Genomic DNA, 21085 nt, shown 5'->3' with positions numbered 1-21085 from the left:
ATCCATAACCCTTCCTCCTCTCCATCAGATGTTGCTCTTCATCTCTTTTATTAGCCAAATTAGATTTCCTTTTTTTTTTTTGTTGGTGGGGGGACCAATGATTGCATGAGGGAATCTTCCATGCTCCAAAATTGGAGCCGTACAAGGCAAGGCAAGGGAACTAGATTTGGATGGTAAGCCACCATCCAAAGGATGCAAAAAGAAGAAAAAGACGAATTAGTGATGCTCAGAGATGCAAAATGGGAATGGCTTTGGGAGGAATCCCTCAAAAATAGATACTGTAAGCCAACAGCTGAATAGCCTCTCCTTGCTCTTGAAAGAGGTCCAATTTTCAAATCCTATGATGGCTCATCACTATGATATTTCCTAGAAATGTTGAGCAAAGAAGGATAGAAAGTAGGATGAAAACTGTTAGAAAAATATATCAAAAAGTGTATTCTCATTCCACAGAAGAAGGATTATCTAAACCTTCTCATCTCTGCTATTTCCCACCAAACATTTCAAATGATATAAATTATAACTGCAGCATTTTCCACTTTTCTGCATCAGCATGCCAAATTTTTGGAATCTTATAAATAATAATCTGCAGCATTTTCCAGTTTCCCACAATATTAGCATGCAACATATCTATGATCACAAAGAGGGAAGGATGCACTTAATGCCAACCCGTCCATGGAATTTATTATATGAGATAATACGTTCCGTGCCTACAAAAATCCTGCATGCTGCAAGTCTAGTACCACAAGTCTTGGCTGCAATCAACATTGCAGCATTAACTGCTCATGGGAAAACATTATATCACTTATTCCTAGAAGCTCCATATGGACTTATCGCATTTTGCAAGAATAGAGCTAGTAAAGCAGAAAGCTCACCAACACCAAGACTCAATAACATGCAATTACGGGTTGTTGCTGGTCTCATTGTTGGTGCTGTTATTGTTGTTCACATCCTCAGAAGCAGCATTACCACCATCTATGCCCAAAAACGAGAACCAGTGATCAGCAGGACCTTTTTAAATAACAGGAAAGAGAAAAGGAGGAAAAAAATCAGATTTAGTGATAAAACAATGACATATACACTGATACCTTCATTCTCCGTAGATGCATAGACTGAGCGGGAACGAACTTGTTGTTGAGGTGTAGGCTATAAAATCAGCAAAACAATTATATGCATTATAATGATAGATGCATTGCCTGTTTTTCATATATATAACAACAGTGTATGCATATATGAACAAGTGGTTGTTTGATGCATGTTTGCATTCCTCAAGGGGATGGAGGAAGTGCGGCTCAAAAATATGATGCATTCACCTATGTGAATTTTTAGGGACAAATCACAAGGGACAATTTTAAAAATCACATCATAGTACACATGAATGTCAAATAGGATAAGAGAAGGCAAAACGTGGGTACCTGCAATTTAGGCCGAAGTGCCTCAAGGGGTCCTTTAGGCTTGTGAGGTTGCCCTCCTTGCTACCAGTATCAATGGAAAAAAAATCAGAGTTAAAAATAAACAATAAAATAGGCCTAGAAGATTCATGGCTAACAACAAACTGAGTAGAAAAAAACAGTGTATCTGCAAAGTTCAACACATATTGTACCTTTCCTAAAGCCCAATCAGCAGAATCAAAGTAAGCACGTTCATGGTCCTGGAGAAGTTAATTCTCTGTGATGTTATTCCTTATTGTACAGGAAAAGGAATTATTTGTCTTTTCCTAATTTTATGCAACTATATTACATGAAGTGATAAATGGATGATTCTAAAGGAAGAGGGTTCTTACCTTGGATATGAGTGGTGGTTTTTTGGGTAAAATTCCTCCATATTTCTTCTTTATTGTTTCCTCCTGCAAATAGGCAGTCATGTAATTAACCATATGGGTCTAACTTACATCCATACAACACAGAGCATAGCTCAAACCACTTTATCAAGGTCACACAAAAACCCAGATATATTCAGAAGCAATGCATGTAACATATCAAGTATCAGAGCCAACTGCTTGGAAAATAATGGAGTAAAGAGAAAAGCATAATAGCACCTCGTCTTGGGATGACGGCATGGCATTCCCCTCATTTTGGTCCAAAATTTCAGGGTCCATGGCGGAAGCATCATCATCAACCATCTCTTTGACACTGCTATCTGTACATAACTGCTCATTGGCTTCAGCAGCCTTCATGTCTGACATAGTGTGCTCAAACAAGTCTTTGACAGACAAGCTGTAATTGAAAATGTTTGACAACATGTCTCATAAATTCTAAACTTAAGAGAACTGTCAAATTTATTCTAAAATGAACAATTCTCTATAATCTTTCTGGTGATCGACCAGAAATGAAGACTTTGCAAATGGAAGGACATGTCTGTAAAGAAAAGCTATCATAAAAGATGCCTAAAACAAGCCAGAAGACTCTGATTTGAGCAAATAGCAGGATGACTCGGAGCCATACAACAAAAGAAGAAAATTGCAAAGGACATTTTTCAGGGTTTCAGAAGCCTAATCATGTGTACGGTAACAATTGCCATTGCTAATATGAGAATAAACTTCACATTCATGGAAAAGGAATAAGGAATGAAGATACATATAGAAAAGACTTACTCGTCAAGCTTCAGAATCTATGGTTGCACATCTTCTACTGGTGTACATTGATACTTTAATGCACCCATGCAAACTGATCCTTGTTTCTTAAAGTTCAATGCGAAATCATATCCATTAAACAATTATACTCTCTTCTTTAAACAATTATTGTTCTCTCTTTAATGTCCAAAATTATGATCCACACAGGATAGCAGGTTTCCCGTAAGTTCTTCTAGCATTCCTTTGATGTATCGATTGACGATTCTGTAACCCAAACGCTCAACTCAACTTCATGTTTTATTTGAACCAATGCATCCCTCACCCTTTTTTCTGTTAAAAGGCGGAAAGGCGATGAAAAAACACTTGTTTGGCGATCTTTCCTTCAATTCTAACCAAATCTACAATTTTAAAAAGGAATCCTATTATAGTCCAACCACTTTCTGAAACCCATAATTCCAAATAACATTAACAACTTCAGCACACTCATCAACCAACATTGCTTCAATGAATAACAAGCACCAAGGAACCTTGGAGGTGTTAAAGAGGAAAACTTATTAACATTGTCATTTAAGGACAATATAACATTACATGACATTGAAGCATCCTTGGAGGTGAAAAAAAAAACTGAAAGTCCTGCATCCTATCTACTGCAACCAGAATCTGCATTCATCTATCCTGGCATTCTTCCCAGATAGTAATGCATTACATCACTCTATCTTCTGGTCCCTTCTATTTTCATCATATGGAATTGTATTTAAACTTGACTCCCTTTGCCCTATAATATGTGTTTCAAAGAAAACACAATTCACTATGTCAGGACTTCAAACCTATCTTCTTCACCCAGACCTGTTCAATGTTGAGAAAATTTCAAAGGCTTGCTCACTTGTTGCATAAGTTCGACAACAATCATCCTACCAATGATTGGCATTTAGGTTTCATGGAAAGGCACTCATTTGCCAGAAGTTTTATGAGCTAGGAATTCGGCATCCATTATTAGAGGGTTGACATCTAGTTGACAGCTAATCAAAAATATTTGCTCACTGTTTGAATGGTATCTCCTTGACTTAAGAGTTGTCTTTATTGTTGATCCCCAAATTTTGAGAAAAGGCTGGAATGGTGATGATGATTATTGTGCCTAGCAGTGGAAGCATGGTTTTGGAACCATACATGCACCAAATAACAGTTAACATGCGTAAGGCATTGTTTTATTCTCCAAATTTCTTGGATATTTATGGGAAGGATATAAGAAGCAAAGAAGAGGGAGGTCGCAAGAGATTTCTTTTTTCCCTTCTCTTTTCAGAAATCAAAGCACATGGAGTTGACACAAGTAGATGCACATATACATACATATGTACATATAATATATAAATAGATGAATGTAGTATGTAGGTTTGTATGTATGTATAGATGGATGCATAAAAAGATGAATAGATGTCATAACCAAATGTCTAGTTTTTATATTTCATACCAACTTTTTTGAGTCTCTTTCGACCCTCAAGTACCACATTCTTTGTTAGCAGTAAGTTGTCTAAAATACTGTCCCATCATTTACCACCCAATAGATATATCTTTATATTTATCCTCCAGTTAGACCCTTTAAGCATTGTTCTTCTAAATGGAGCTATCTTTGAGCTTGATCAGACCTGATTCTTCACTCCAACACGATCTTGAGACTAATTCAATTAATGAGAAATATAAATTGAAGGCAAAAATGAAAAGTACGAAGGCAAGGAGGAGGAGGAGGAAGAGGAGAAAGAAACTTAGTGATGGGAGGTAATATTTCCTAGTTCAGGTTTTACTGATAGGATAGTGCAAATCAAGGTACTACAATTTCCTAGTTCATGTTTTATCGATAAGATAGTGCATATCAAAGTACTATCATTTTCTTGGTTCAGGTTTTAACAACACGATAGTGGAAAGCAAAGTACTGATAGACTTATATAAAGTAGATGGGGCCATTAGGTTCGATTTAAATTTTTTATTACAATTTTCTGCTTTAGGTTCCCCCATAGGATAATGCAGTCAAATGAACTCTGAATACTAGACAAAACAATTAGACTGGATCAAGTGGGAATGCTCTGAGACCAATCAATTCTTTTAGGCTCATGTTTGACCTAAAAGTTATACAAAAACCATCTGGACCAAATAGTCCGCTGACCAAAGCACTCAGATCAAACACATCGCCATACTTTGAGCAAAGCATCACAGTCACTGGGGACAAAAATTATTTTAAAAAGAATTATATGGCTCTGTCCAGCAGGAAAGATTGAAAAAGGTTTCCATTAGTCGGAGCAAGCTGGATGTAAGGAAAGAAAGAGGGAAAGCTAACGTATGGGCATAAATTTACATTAAGATAATCTGATTTCGGATCATGGTTACGAAAAAGAAGTGAAAATTTTAAGAATGTGAAATTTGATTGAGTCAACAATCAAGAGGAGGTAGGTACTACATGAAATAGACTACCACCATAGAAAATTATTACTTCTAATGGCAATAGATGCCCTTGGGACAGAACAAGAACAAAGATGCTATGAGGCTTTTTTGCTTGGTCACCTTGTGAATTCCTTATGCCATTCTGACTCTAGAATGGAATGTCATGATTACAACCACCCCCTCACAAATCACACTGACCACCGTAAGTCGCACCAATCCCCTCATGCCATGTTAGCACAGAAAAGTAATAGGTGATTTGTGCAGAGCCCCATAGCCTTACTTTAAGAACAATGTCTTTGTTATATTAGTAGCATATCAATGTTCAATTGGAGGTTCAAATTCGACACCAAGAGATTTGACTTCCTAAAGTTTTCTACAGCAGCCTATGCTTCATCATATGAGTTACTCATGGTCCTTATATCCTAAAAGGAGCAATTTCAAATCTAGCATCTATGCTTCAAGAAAAAATAAATAAACCATTCATTCGGTGACAAAAGAGGAACTAGTGCATTCATGGGTGGATTAGTGATTGAGATAGAGAGATCATGAGTTATTTTGAGGGAGCAATTTAGAAAGATATTTGATAACCGTAGTCATTGATTAATAAAGGGAAAAAACTTCAGAAGTTAATTACAGGGTTCGATCATCTAAACGGATGCCCTGGGCGCATCCTTTAACATTTTTTCTTGCTTTCCAAATTTTATTCGAAACTTCAACATATGAAACTTATGGAAAGAAAAAAAAAAGAAAAAAAAGCCAATCAAATTTAGCATAGCAACCTAAAACACATCTTCTTGTATTTGGATCAAAGCATTAATGTCTTGAATTTTTTTTACAAAGTATAGAATGAAAATCAGAGAAATGTCAACTCATAAAACAAGAAAAATAAGATGAAGAAAGAGAAAAGACAATAAAATATCTTTCTTCCTAAAAATATATAGATCTACGAACCTTTAACTTTGTGCAACCTTTTTACTTCTTAAAAATTTTCTGAAATAGCCAGGAAAATATTCTGAAAGAATATGTTTAATTCGATAAAAGAGACATATTTAGCCCCAGCTGGTACTCTAGTTGCATCAACACTCTTGAGCAAATCTCATTGACGATCACCAACTTCATGCACTATTGCTATATTTTTAAGATCTAACAGTGGGGACCAACATTAAGCCTGCAATAAATTAAATTGTCGGACTTTGCTGCCCGTTGATTCACTATTTTCTTAATGTGTTTGATTCACCATTGGATGAAGATAATTAATCCAACTGATCAGAAATGCAAAATCCATCTTGCAGAATGACCATAATTAACATTGTAGCCCCTTCATGAACCATTTGGTATGATGAATAATATTCAAGAATCTCTTCATCCTCCATCATGGGATCCTTGTGAGTCTAGATTATATTTTTGGCTCTTCGCACTTGGACCTCATAGATTTACAATTGGATCCTGGTCACTACACGCCTTATTTGTTAACTAAGATTTCAAGGAACAGTCCTTATTCAAATCTTTAAAAGTTGAAGATACAAGTTTACAAAGAAACTACTAAAACACAAGATCTTTCCTAAATTCATCCATAAGCTCTAGTTACTATAAAAGTTAGTTTGCTGAGTGATCACTTAAAGCAAAATTATTCATCTTTTGATCCACCCTATGGAAATCACCATAAGATGACAGGATTTATAAGCCATATCTTCACAAAATTGTGAAACTTTTCATTTAAACAGCAATATCGTTTCAAGGCCAGATAATGTAGGACAAAAATGAGAGAACATGGATTTCCATCAATTTTCCACCACATTTTCAAGAAGCAATGGCCTTCAAAATCAATATGACCAACCTATGAGATTCACAGATTTTCCCCATTTGAAAAGCCATCCTAATCATCTGATTGTTTTCTATGGCCATAGAATGTGGCATTCATTGCTTAATAAGGTCAAAAAAAAAGAATTAAAAAAGGATAATCTATGATTTTTTTTGATAGATCTACGAGTTCTAAACAACCAACTTTATCCCATGACTCATGTCGAGTGTTTGTTAGGTCAAGCACACATTGAACAGTTGTAAAGCATTCCTAATGATCTAATTGATAGTCCATTATATTGGCTCAACCTCATTGATGGGTACAAAAGAAACACCGAATCACCAACAAAAAATCTATCTATTTTTTTTTCTTCACGAGATAACATCACAGATTTTAAATTACTCTTAAAATGGATAAAAGGAAAAAAATTAAAGAAAAAAAAACCTTGAAGAACCCGTGATGGGAGGAAGCTGAACAGGACTTTCTCTTAAATAAAACGAATCGGAAAAAATAATAAAAAATTAACCACTAACAAAATACAAGGATGCAATGTACAGAAGATCTGAATCCTAAATGGAGCAAAAAAAAAATCAGCATAAACGCCCATAAAAAAGATGAAAAGAGTTCAGATTTTACCTCCGACGAGAGAACAATCGGCTTCCAAGAAGAAGACAGGGAGAGAGAGTAGCGGATGAAAACGGGGTAGAAGAAGAAGGGAGATTTTTTATTTATTCTCCCCCTTTTTTTTTCCAAGATAGCGTGAGCCTTGCGGGCGTCCAAGATTCCCCAGCGCCAAGATCCCAAACAATGATGGCGATGCGAAAACAAACATAACGTGCCGATCCCATCGGCCTAAGGCTGCAAATGGGTCGGGTCGACCCGTGACCCGACCCGACCCAAATTTTAGGATCCGTGGATCCGGATCTGGTCTTAAAATTTGATCCGAACCATTTTTTGGGTCGGACCTAATCTGAACCCGACCCGACCCGACCCGACCCATAATTTTTTTTGGATCTATTTCGGGTTCACTGGATCCTGACCCGATCCAATCCGACCCATAATTTTTTTGGATCTATTTCGGGTTCACTTGATCCCGACCCGAAGACCCGACCCGAACCCGAAATGGAGTGGGATCAATTGAAAGCACAGCGCTAGCCTTAATTTCTTCCCCCTTGGAGGTGGAGGCTCTCGAGATAGAACTCGGGGAGCACTGCCCTTGCGACGAGGTTCATGTCCCCTAAGGCCACAAAGGTGATAAAGACCATGACTCTCATACTCATATCCCCATGGTGGCCCAAGGTCCAGAGAAATGGGAAGGAGAGGAGGAGGAGGAAAGCCCTGAAGATGCTTCCACCTTCGAAGGCCACCAGCATGAAGTAAGGGAAGAGAGAAGAAGATTGGAGAAGAATGCCTTGGAAGTCACAAACTATACTCTGGGCCTCCCTCCCCTCTAAGGAACACTTGGTCACGCTGGAGTAAAGGGAGGAAACTTGGTGCAATCTAGAGGGGTTTCTGTGGAGGAAACCATAGTTCCTGAACTTCTTAGCTGCCCTGTAAAATGTGAACAGCCAGCGTGCTGCTATCTTTAACAGAACCATGGGAACAACCATTGCCACCGCTTCTTCTCACCCCTTCTCTCTCCTTATCTATCCCACCTCTCCGTTGTTCTCCTTCCAAAACTTAATCCAATGGTTTATAGTATGAGCTGGCTCGCGGGGAGAGATCGTAGTTATGTTGTGGAAAGTGTACAAAGGTGCCGAGCCCATATGACAATAAAGGAATGGAGAGGCCGGTGGGTGAGACGCGCGGTTGAGGCCATCTGGTTCTGTGCACGGCTGGCATTAATGGCGGCACCAAGGCACCAAACCAGGGTTTCTAGAGCATCGTAGCTCGTGGCAGGGCCAGCGTCATTAGGGTTTCGGATCCTCCTCGGGAAGCGTGTCCGGTCCACGTCGAGTCGACATCTACAGCCATATTAAATGGCTCTTCGATTCATCTTTACCGTGGCATATGGAAAAGAAATCCTTTTAGACCGGGGCCATGCCGACCTAGCTTCGAGTTCCAATTCCCTGGGTTTAAAATAAAATTATTACAGGGTACAAGGTCCCTGCTACTAAATGTCTTCCTGCTAGTTGTTGCTGCTGTTTGCTTTTTTGTTTGTTTTTTTTTTTTTTTGAACCGATACTCCTCCATGGGAATTGGGAAAGGGCGCTTGGGCAGATGCAATGCAGGGAAGGTGATCGAAGCTAGCTAGTGGGACTTGGCTGCTTTGCTCCGTTGATGCTTAATTACTAGATGTTCCTACATGAAATATTATTCCATGGATATCTATGATCACATGCTATCATATAAATATACATCAACGCTTTCGTGCTGAATGAAAGTCAAAATGGTACGTAAGTGGTAACAGATACCAACTATTAGTGACAAAAATGTCAAATGCTGACCTTGGCAAATTCAATTTTTTATTTTCCAAAAGTGGGTTCCAACACGGATTCAGTCTTCTTCCGCATTGCATTTCAACTTCATGGGAAGTATACATTATTTTATAATTTTTAAATCATTTTTAGTATTTTATATATGCAAAGAGACGGAATATACTTCTCTGTGAAGAAAAAGGTATACACTTTTTTCGATTTAAAAATCAATAATAAAATATATAAATCAAATATTTATATTATTAATCGTGAACTATAATACTAAAATTATCTAAAAACTAAAAATAATATATTCTGATAGCCTTTAGTCTATGTACCAGCTTATTAATTATGATCTACGTATTTTAAAATATTCGTAGATTGAAAAATCGATAGATTTAGTACTTAGATTATAATAATATATAGTTTGATATCATTTTAAATATTTATTTTTTTACTCGTGATGCGTTGGTTAGAGATATCAAAATATATGATTTTTAGTTGTAGACATATCATCGGTATAGATCATGATTAATGATATGGATCATTCGATTTAAATGTATCATAATTGATTTTTGAATCAACAGAAGGAAGATACTTGTATGACCGGGTTGCATCTCGATCATTGGTAGAGAATTGCCGCAAGATGAAATGCTTGATTAGCTGTGGTGTAAGATTAGATTAGATTGCTAGATTAGAGTTGTGTGATCATCGCTCAGCATTTTGTTTGTGTATGACTCTGGGTTCTACCTCCCTGGATTACGATAACCCTATTAAGGGCTTCTGTCTATGCAAAGGTAAGCTACACATGAAAAAATAGTGAAGAGAAACTAAAAGAGGAATTGGTGTTAGTATCCATTCTATAAGTGAGCATAAGTTAAGAATTAAAAGAAGAGACTAACCTGGCTAGTGTTGGTGGGGAAAGAAGAAAGGCAAAGGATCTCACCCTCTATTTATTTATTTATTTATTTTTAGCCGGCGCCTCATACTACACGAGTACGGATGCATCTAATAAAACTAGAAAACAAAACATTGCGGAGAGCTCTAGACAGCTAGCTTTTCCTCCTGCATCCACAGAGTACCGCCTGAGTGACTAGCCACATAAGAGGCCACCTAATCGGCAGCCCCATTAGCCTTTCTATAGACATGCTTAGCGAGGAAGATCTTCTCGTCACTATCCATCACCCAAATATTATGGAGTATGAGATGGTCCTACCCCACCACCTACGGACCCTCCTGAATCCATCCTATAATAGTAGTTGAGTCACCTTCTATAATAATGAAGCCAGCCTGCAACAGTTGGTGTGCATATCTAAAGTCCTCCCATGCAGTCCTCAGCTTAGCAATGGGACCGACGTCTCTCACTCTTCCTTTCATCTCTATAAATGAGAACTAGACTTCTCGTGAAGCAAAAATATGGCATTTCAAGATGAAATAATAGGGATACAAAAATTTAAAATACTAAAATAATCTAAGAAAGAGAAAAGGCCAGCATGGAGCCTCTCTATCGGAAACTCAGATTAACAATTTTTTTATTTAACCCTATCTGGAGTCCAGCTGGCCCTTGCCCTAAGTGAGACTCTTGGGGCCTGAAGAGTGGGTCTACAAAATGGTGCTTGGGGCTGACACACTTCAATATCTCTTCAATATCTGATGCGGAATAAAAGAAGAGTATAAATATGATAGGATAATTTTCAGAACTCAAAGAAGCTCCACAAACTACTTCGACTCATCCTTGGCATCTCTGGTTCGAACAAGGGGCAATTTGACCGCAGGCTCGTAAGGGGAAGAGAATGCTTTTTGTGAGATCAAAATTGAAATATTTCAAAATGCGAAAAGACTTGTCGAAAAGATTCAAGTCTGAAATATTGGGATAGAAGAAAATAAAAGATTGAAAATCATGAAATCCAAAAACAAGAAAAGGAAAAAATAAGAAAGAAAGAGACAACATTTTGAAAGCTCGCAGCAGATCGAATTTTTTTGATCGAGAATCTATGAGAACAAGTCCATCTTTTCAAGTATTCTTAGACGTGTTGATGGATGATGGCCATACAACTCTTCCGGCTTTTTCCAAGGCATTGTTCGATTTTTTTGTTAGAGGGGACTCTAAATGTTTTTGATTATCCTTGATTAGATTTATTTATTTATTTATTTATTTATTTATTTATTTTTGGACGGATATATCTTAGGAATTAGCAAAGCGAGCTTCTATCTTGTCGCCCTTCGTTCTTCTAGCTTTAAGTTTGCCCACGATTTACTTGATTTGCTCTTGAGATAATCAGTCATCTTATTTTCAGAGCTAACGTGTTGCCTAAAACTGTTCATTGGCCGAATTTGAATATAAAAATATCAAATTTTATACTAACTTATTTTAAAATTTAATTAAAAATAAATAAAATTTAGATCTAGGGCCGGTCCTCAACGCTAGTGCTACCGTCAAAAAAAACGTAAGCAAGCTGTCCAAAAGAAGAATTTAGCTAATTATATTACACAAGATGTAGATGCATATGCTATTTATGCATTCCGCATGCACAACAGTGGAGTGTGCTTCAAATAAAAAAAGAGAAAATTAATAAAGTAGAAGTATATACGGGTCGGGGTATAGAAATACCTGCGGTCACATCGAAACCTCCGAATTCGAATCCTATATATTTGTCGAGAAAATGAGATGATATCATTTTTTTCCCTCGAAGTTAACGTTACATACCTCTGGATTCATGCTGGTAAGTGGTCTTAAAGACTAGCAGCCGAGAGGTCACCTCATGGCCTAGCAAAAGGCAAGCTGTGATTGGACGTGCATGAGGCCTTAGACCGTAAAGGCAATCGAATGTTAAATCAGATAATAAATTTGAGCAGCTGGAAGACGTCACGCTTGTAATCCCTACGAATTGAGGTACGTAAAAGAAATGCCTTGGACCATGGGAGCGAGGTCCTTCATTTTTTGATGATTTCTTCTTTCTTGATTTCTTTCAATATAAGCTCAGTTTCTGAGAAAAATAAGATGATTGTCAACCTGATAGAAGATAGCAATCCAATTCTTTATTGTCTGTGACCACTTTTAATTTTCTGTTGGGCACTAGATTATGACCCTCAATGGGCGTGGTTTGCAAAATTAACTAAAATGCCCAAGAACGGGTAAGTAGCACGGGAATCATCAAGGGATGAAATATTCATATCAAGTTATAATTTATAATGTCTCAAATTTCCACAAATGTATAAAAATATTAGTTGTAAAAGATTATTGCATTGATAGTCGTACAAATTATAATTGCAAAAAGTAACACAATACATGTGCAACGAGTTGAATTGGCTTTCATGGAACGGATATGAAATGGTTATGGTGGTGACTGCACAAGTTTGTGTGCATGAGTTAGATATATTTAATAAAATATAGGAGATTATTGTAATATATGTCGCAAAATTTTACCAAAATTTATTTCTCGAACTTGTTGCAGCCTGGATGCATGGGCATGCACGCTGCTATGATTGATTTATAGCAGGCACCAGCAGTGTGGTTGGAAGCCAACTCCATACATAAGTGTAACTCCAGGGACGGATTGCTAATTTTTCTCTGGGCAGTTTATTGAAGATGCCATTACTGAAAGACATCTTCAAATGGAAATTAAACCTGCAAAAGTTCATAGTATCCCACATATATCCTGAAGCCAACAATGCTGCTGATTTCATCTCCAAAACTGGCACTACGAATTAAGGGCCTGCTAAAGATGTTATTCACTGAGGTCTATATTCCATTTTGCAGGTTGATGCTGATGGTACAACCTACATATAGGAGAAAATAGATGACAGCGGCTGGGAAGGTATTTGCTCTTACAGGCTGACAGATTATCTGTTTGTGCTTCAGACAGGGTGCTTCAACAGCGGATCTACATTTTCTGAAATCTTATATAATGGATCTGCTTGGTTACAATACGTATCACCTGGGGTGCAGCAATAGCTTCAACTGAAGATCTCTGTTGGAAGGAGTATCATAGCCTGAATCGTTGCAATTTCTGGTGGTTTACCTGTATTAATTCTGTATGCATAGTAGTAGAGAAGTTACAGACTTCTGTTAGGATTCTAGTTACTAGGTTTGGGTTGTAAGAGATTGTGAACTGTTATGTACACTATATGTTAATGGAGAGCTTTTAGCTCCTCCTGTTACCAAAAAGAAAACCAGTTTATATACTGCCAGCAATGTTTCACGGGAAGGAAAAACGACTAATTTTAAGCGGTAGTGTTAGAATTCTAGCTTTATTAAACATATCAGATGCATTGATGAGCATTAAAAAAGAAAGTTGTGGAGGATAAAATCCTTGAGATCACAAGGAAGAAAGCTGAAATCGTCAACAATCACGAACATTTTCTATTGTCTTTCAACAAACACTGGCTACAAACCTTCTCGCTATTAGTTGGGCCATTGGTTGGCATCCTCTCCCTAGTGCTTGCTTTGATGAGAGGTTGCTGATTTGACTCGGGAGGAATATTAAAATAATGAAGCTAGCAAAAATGATTAAAATAGTCATTTATTAATACAAAAGAAAAATGAAGTTTTCTTATATTAAAATACATGCTTATTAACACAAAGACAGAAATTTAATAGAAATATTATTGCAAAAATACGTGATTTGAAAGGTAATATATATATATATATATTGCTAAGACGGACGATTCATATCTGACGAATACGAATACATCCAATAAAATCAAAAAACAGAATATCTTGAAGTGCCAGAGGCAGCTCTCCATTCCAACTCATAGAGTACTACATGTATGGCTGGCCACATACGGGTAGTATGTGCATTTTAATTTTTGTTCCTTTGCATGTGAGATAAGTATCCTGCAACATAGAAATATTACTACCATCAATTCACATGATTAAGAAAGACATCTGACCGCAATGTGCATTGGTCTGTCTTGGGACATAGCCATAGCATATAAGAGTTGAAGCAACTGTCGACGGTACTTCTCACTTGGGAAATGAGGAGAAGCAATCATTTGGCCAGGACATTGGAATCTTCTAAAAATGTATATTTCAGATAAACTTAGTAAGATTATGGAGCAATCTCATCCAGAAATCTCAACATCATGAGATCATGGAGCTTGCTCAGGCTGTAGTGACTGCTTGAGTGCCATAGCGCACACCATATATGACGACACTAGTTGTTTAAGAGGACTACAGCAGCCACTGCTCACCTAATTCTATATTCATATGTTTAGCATGAAGGGATGTGCAGTAGATAACTGACATGACATCATTTGAAACGTTAATGATAACAGAAAAGGTTTGTAGTACATTGGAATCAGGTGTCTCCATCAATATGGAGCAAATTCCGCTCATGTCGGCCAACAATTTCAAAATAGAACATCTGCAATCAGTAAATGAATCAGGCTATGAATCAGCAAATTAATCAGGCTAAGTAGCAAATGGAACCTGTTCAATTTCTTACAAGAATAAAAATGAATTGAATTTCTAGTAAATATCAAGCCAACTAAACCCTGGGAGTCAGCTGGGACTATGCAGTACATGTATCGGCAGCAGAAACCTCCAGGGTTTCCATCTTTTTGCGTGATGCTGCTGGACCTGACTGTTAACATGGTGAGCCATCCGTTCATCTCCATGCGTTTTTTTTTTTTTTTTGAGTACTTGAAGGCATTATTCTCATTCTACCTGGCTGGAACATAGCTCCCCAGTCTTTAACACGACAGTTTCTTCAGAAGATTGGGGCCAGAGAGGTGACAAGGCCACCACCCTGCCAATAATTATTAGAGTTGGGGACGCCAAGTCTGCTAATTTAACCTCATAGACAATGTCCTTAAGTTCTGCAAATACCTGCATCAAAGGAAGTTATCACTCGAATTTGAAAAACAAGGGTTGAGAAGAAAAGTTAAAGCTCAAGGAGATCATCTGCTGGTTGGTTATCTGCTAAACTTCAGTCCTCAGGGATTACTTGATGATTCTACATTTAGTTTTCTCGCATGTTTTGGTAGAAATTTTAAGAAATAGCAGTTCATTACTGACCATTCGTTGCTGTGGGGTAGTTCCTCGCTCCACTGCAACAGCTGGAGTGTCTGGTGGCAAGCCATGATTCATCAATTTTGAAGCAAGAGCTTGGAGGGTTGACAAACCCATATAGACAACCAAAGTTGAATCAGGATCAGCAGCATTCTCTGCCACATAAAGAGGATCCATTCCTCCGTTTCTTGAGTGTCCGGTTAAAAATCTAACGCTGCAGCAAAGAGCAAAGAACAGAGGGTTAAGTATTTTGAATACTCAAAACTGGCATAAATACCCTTAAAAGCATGCTTTTTTGTTATAAAAAAAAACATTGATGGGAAAAAAGGCTCTTGCATATTGAGTAGTCTAGCACTAGAGTACTTCCTATTCGCATTATTGAGTAGAGTTATCAAGTATCAATAACTTCCAGCACTATAGAACAATTCATTTAGGCTCTTTATTTGCACTATTGGCGCACTCACACATAAAATATTATAGTTCCAAAGTATGTGTATTGTGATCAGCATGTCATGGAAAGCCTGGAATTAGAATTCCTGCAGACTCAGGTAATCAGAGTTTTTAAAATTATTGGATTGCCATAAACAGAAAATATGAATCTTAAAAAGCATTAAATCTCATTAGTTAAATCTTCAATCATCTCAACTATTTTGGATAATAGTAGTTCTAAGTCTAGCTCTAAGCAACAATACAGTCACACTATCTTAAGTCTGTGTAATTTTATTAAACATACAACAACACAACTTCTTACTTTAATTTTGACATTCCAGTATATTTCCAATAGTTTGGATCACAATGATCATGGGATATGTTGGAGGAATTGGAAATAACGGATCAAATGTATCTATATGGATATTAGGGCCCACAAAGCGCTATGATGAGATTACAGATGGAAATTTGACAAGAAGCAATACCAGGACAGCATCAAAATACATTAAGCAGAGAATCCATGCAACAAAGATATTTATTAAAGCTACAATTGCTCAAAAGGTCCCTACAGATCTAAAACTCAATCATAAGCTATGAATTGAATGAAGCCTATTGCTAAAGCATTAGTCAAGACCAGCAGCAGGATGAGAAATCCAGTGATAAATGGTGAGTCAACAGATTGAAGAACAATTGAACCAATAAAACTACTTCCACCCAAGAAATGGTAGTGAACCACTGTAAGTTCCACCCAGGAAGCAGGTGTCAGTAAACAGTGCATACTTGCCTCAAAAACTAAAAGAGCCAGAGAACAATACTGTTCTCAGAACAAAAAGCTTTTAATGTTACTAAAGCAAATTTTACAATGACTAAGGGAAAGCAAGGCAAGACAAATCATGTTACCTATTTGCAACACCTCGGTGGGTCAGTGGGATTCCAAGCTCTGCTGCTATCCCAGAAGCAGAAGTGATCCCTGTTTTATATGATGGTGGTCAATAGATATAAGGATAACTAATCATGGAAAACACTTTCAGGTTAACAAGTTGTATACCTGGAATGACCTTGACTTGAATTCCCTGTTTCTGGAGAAAATCCATCTCCTCTCCACCTCTGCCAAAGACCTAAAGAGCCAATAAAATATTATCAAGCAGCAACAGTGATGATTCTTTCCTTTCCTTTTCTTTTTTTGGCTAAGCAATCATCACAATCATCTTTAACCAAAAAAAAGAAAAAGAACCTATGAAGCACAAACTCATCTGTAGGAGAGAACCTAAGTATTATTTTTCAAGCCTTTAGCAAATAATATCTATAGGATGCAGCATCTCCTTTTGGCCAGACATGTGAACCTTAAATTGCAGCTTCACACTGGACTCAGACCCAATAAACACCTCTGATCCAATCTTAGCCAAAATCTCATTGAATTTTTTTGACTGAAACTTTTGTCAGCTAGCTCAAATAGACAGCAACCTGGCTTTGTGCCAAGCTGCGAAGTTTAAATAACTTCCTCATGGAACCATCTAATTTATCTTCTATCAACTGAGTGATGTTACTATATAAGTAACTTTCAAATTCATTAGAAAACAAATGTATGGTGATTGACCAATGAGTTTGCCTGGCTACAAGCTAAATCCAGCCTACATGCTTTTTCTTTGTGTATCACTTGATGTATGTCTTCATAATCGTATGTAGATTAGCCAACATTAGAAAACACTGACAGTAAATAGCTGAATCTTGCATGCCTTATAATTCATTTTTCATATTCTGCTAACTTCATGCTTGAATATTTTTATGCTTTTGGTTTAAAGTTCTTAACATAGGGGATTCATCGCATACAAGTATGAAATTTCTAAAACAGAAACATTTTCTTAATATTTAAATGACAACATTTTATAACACAGAGACATGGAAATATCACTTGATTAGAGAAATGAGAAAATGAATAATAAGTGTGCAACATGTCTCACCATACTTAAGTAAGACATTTGAGTTTAAAAAGTAACTAGGGTCATAAAAAGGAAAAAAAACGAGAATGATAACAAGATCAATCTCTTCCTTTAATCATAACGTGTATGCCTCTACGTTTGGTATCACATAAGTCGAAAGGCATTCATCACAGGTTTCTCTAATTGATATATCTACTGGACAATAGTATTGCATGATGCAGTTTTTTCCTTATTTCAACATCACATTGATAAGTCAATAAATAAAGCCAACCAAGTCTAGTCCATTAGTTTCTGTTCTTCTATAGGCACAACCAATCCTAGCATCTTATCGCTTGTATTCATTTCAAAGTAATTATCACTCTGCAAATCTTTTAAATACATGTTAACCATGTGTTAGAATCTAATGTATCTTGGTGAGTTGACACACGTTTGACTTCACGCTGAATTAGCGCTGTGAATGCTTTTCGCAGGCCAAATATAGTAGCCCATTCCTTCCCCAATAAAAACACTGCAGTCTGCAGATGAAGCACTAATATACAAAGAAAACTCACCAGAGGATCCCCTCCTTTTAGCCTCACCACATTGGCGCCAGCCTCAGCGAAGCTCAGAAGCAACTCATGAATCTCTTCCTAAATATAATAAATCAGGAAAGAAAAAAAAACACAAATTTGAGAACAATGCACTATGAAGCCCCGAAAAAAATCTCAGCCAAAACGGAGGAAAATAAAAAATATCGATCTTTTGCGACCTCACCGACCTGAGTCCGGCTATGATATCCGGCCGTCTTCCCGACATAGAGCATCTTGGCATCTGCCCTGACGAAACAGAGCACATCATTGGACACCAGACGATCATAGAGGACGAGATCGGCCTGCTCGATCGCCCGCACCGCCTTCAGCGTCAGCAGCTCCGGGTCACCCGGCCCGGTCCCCACCAGCGACACACTCCCCGGCCCGCCGCGGCCGCCGCCGCCTGCCTCCGCCCTCCGGGCGGCCCTCAGCGCCTCCAGCAACCGCTTGAGCTCTGGCAATTGCAGCGCGATCTCGTTCTCCCTGTCGCTGAAGTTTTGGTGGGCGGAAACCGGCAGCGGGACGCCGGATCCGTAAACCCAGCCATCTCTTCGGTATCTCTCGGCGGAGTCTTTCTCCGTGAAGGGAGATGACGGAGAGGCCGCGGCGGAGCAAGAGACGACGCGTTGTGATTGACGGCAGGGGAAGAAAGGGGATACCGGCGAAGGTTTGGAGGAGGGGAGAGATGGGGAAGAGGAGGAGGAGAAGTGGGAGAGGTTTCTAGCGGGCGAGCAAGAAGACGAGGCGGCGGCTAAGGCCATGGTGGGAGAGAGTTGAAATGAGCTCAAATGGAAGTGATGGGGGATTTTGGGGCCGTGACGGCGGCAGAGTGGGTTAGAACGTAATGGAGTTGTTCTCCATTTAAAAGAAGGGAAATGCGTGGAATATATAATAGGGAAAAGAGGTAGGACGGATTTGAAGTCAAATGAAACTTTGTAAGCTTTGGCGAGCCGTTTTTTGGCTGCTGCGTTTTGGCGACGCCGAAGGGGCGATGGTGGAAGGGAATGTAGCTCTTGCCTCTTCGTGGTGAGGGAGGACCAGGTTCAGTGAACCTAATCGTATTTTTATACGGTAAGAAAGTCTGTCATATTTTTTTAAAAAAAATAAATTATTCATACACTTCTAATACAAATGTTTTCAGTAAAATCAAAACACAGTATATTTCGAAGCGCACTAGAGAGCTTCAGCTCTCCAATCCAAAGTGTATCTTCGGAATAGTTAGTCAGAAAACATCCAATCTGCAGCTTCATTGATCTCTCTGTAGGAATGCTTAATCTGAAAGGCCACCCAAAAAAGATGTCTTTCAAGTGATATTTTTTGTTTCATTCCATTTTAAGCAAATTAGCATCGTTCACGTAACACACGTGGTAGTGTTTTTAATTTTGTTTTCTTTCCCTTTGCAGATCTAGGTAACTAATTAAAGCTTTTAACTGAAGACATTATCTTAACCACGCAACATTTTCCTCTTCCTTTCCTGAGGCCACATGAGACACCAATCAAGGAAACCAAAGTCTTTAAGCAATTCAACTTGGTCGATCCCCTATACATAGAGAATATTGGTACTTGCGGCACCAGATTAACCTAACGTAAACATGAGGACTCTCTGCCGGTCTTGAGTTAACAAATAAGGAGTGTAGTGACCAGGATCCAATTGTAAATCTATGAGGGTCCAAGTGCGAACGGCCAAAAATATGATCTAGACTCACAAGGATCCCACGATGGAGGATGAAGAGATCCTTGAATATTATTCATCATACTAATGGTTCATGAAGGGGCTATGATGTTAATTATGGTCATTCTGCAAGATGGATTTTGCATTTCTGATTAGTTGGATTAATTATCTTCATCCAAGGGTGAATCAAACACATTAAGAAAATAGCGAATCAATGAGCAGCAAAGTCCGACAATTTAATTTATTGCAGGCTTAATGTCGGTCCCCACTGTTAGATCTTAAAAATATAGCAATAGTGCATCAAGTTGGCGATCGTCAATGAGATTTGCTCAACAGTGTTGATACAACTAGCGTACCAGGTGGGGCTAAATATGTCTCTTTCATCGAATTAAACATATTCTTTCAGAATATTTTCCTAGCTATTTCAGAGAATTCTTAAGAAATAAAAAGGTTGCACAAAGTAAAAGGTTCAAAGATCTACATATTTTTAGGAAGAAAGATGCCGCAGGTCCCTCAGTGAAGTTGACTCTGGAAGATGATGAGGGTCGGATGGGGCAGAGAAGGCTCCATTGTTCTTTTTTTTTGGGCGGGGGGGACGGGGGATTGTAAACAATGTCCATTGTTTTAAAACGCTTCAGAAACCGACATAGCTTATAAAAAGGTGTTACACAAGCCTCAAGGCGCATCACATTTTTGTGATCCATAAGCTGATACTTTTACATGGGAACAAATTTTAGTAGTGTGATAGTTTATATTTGTTGCCCAAGGCCTTGAGTTTCGAGTTTGAGTCATGCATAGGTAGAGCCTGATTCTAGACCCGCTTAATTTGTAAGCATCTCAAACTGTTCAAAATAGGATTGTGTTCAGCTTGGCTAGATCAAGTGAGAAGCAAAGGAGAAGAATTCAATCTTAATGTTCGAAACCTACTATTTTATCGAAATTAACCTAGCCAATGATTTCTTCGGGGATTCTGGCCATCTCGTCAAACAAAAGAAATCAGTTAAAGGATCAGCACATTGGGTTCCATCTTGAATTCCCTGCTCTTAAGGCCAATCTATCCTAAACTTGCTGCAGACTGAATTCGATCTTTTAGAAGGAAAACAAAGATCTGATATCTTTATTGGATACAGGCACCAGCATGCGGCATGATTAAAGTAGAAGCACACAATCAAGTCTCATCAAAAAGAAGTGAATGGCCAGACCTGTGTATAACTGTTTTGCTGGATGAAATAACTCTAAAAA

At 38.1% G+C, this 21085-nt stretch overlaps 2 protein-coding genes across 2 annotated transcripts; both read right to left on the bottom strand.

Annotated features, from left to right (window-relative positions):
* Positions 1 to 630: 630 nt before the first annotated feature.
* Positions 631 to 7617, bottom strand: LOC103713243. Its single transcript, XM_008800107.4, has 7 exons — positions 7440 to 7617; positions 2036 to 2213; positions 1781 to 1843; positions 1601 to 1648; positions 1413 to 1472; positions 1086 to 1143; positions 631 to 972 (listed from the first exon to the last, which is right to left on the bottom strand). The coding sequence occupies exons 2-7, from the start codon at positions 2180 to 2182 to the stop codon at positions 899 to 901; spliced, it is 450 nt and encodes a 149-aa protein (XP_008798329.1). The 5' UTR covers positions 2183 to 2213; positions 7440 to 7617; the 3' UTR covers positions 631 to 898.
* A 6837-nt stretch (positions 7618 to 14454) lies between these two features.
* LOC103713245 (uroporphyrinogen-III C-methyltransferase-like) lies at positions 14455 to 19155 on the bottom strand. The gene is made up of 6 exons (XM_008800111.4): positions 18360 to 19155; positions 18154 to 18231; positions 16711 to 16780; positions 16563 to 16632; positions 15240 to 15447; positions 14455 to 15050 (listed from the first exon to the last, which is right to left on the bottom strand). Exons 1-6 carry the CDS (start codon positions 18930 to 18932, stop codon positions 14880 to 14882), a joined length of 1170 nt encoding a protein of 389 aa, XP_008798333.2. The 5' UTR covers positions 18933 to 19155; the 3' UTR covers positions 14455 to 14879.
* Positions 19156 to 21085: the final 1930 nt, after the last annotated feature.

The sequence above is a fragment of the Phoenix dactylifera genome, chromosome 11, assembly GCF_009389715.1.
Source record: "Phoenix dactylifera cultivar Barhee BC4 chromosome 11, palm_55x_up_171113_PBpolish2nd_filt_p, whole genome shotgun sequence".
In the NCBI taxonomy this organism is placed as follows: domain Eukaryota; kingdom Viridiplantae; phylum Streptophyta; class Magnoliopsida; order Arecales; family Arecaceae; genus Phoenix; species Phoenix dactylifera.
This window is presented reverse-complemented; position numbering and strand designations above follow the sequence as displayed.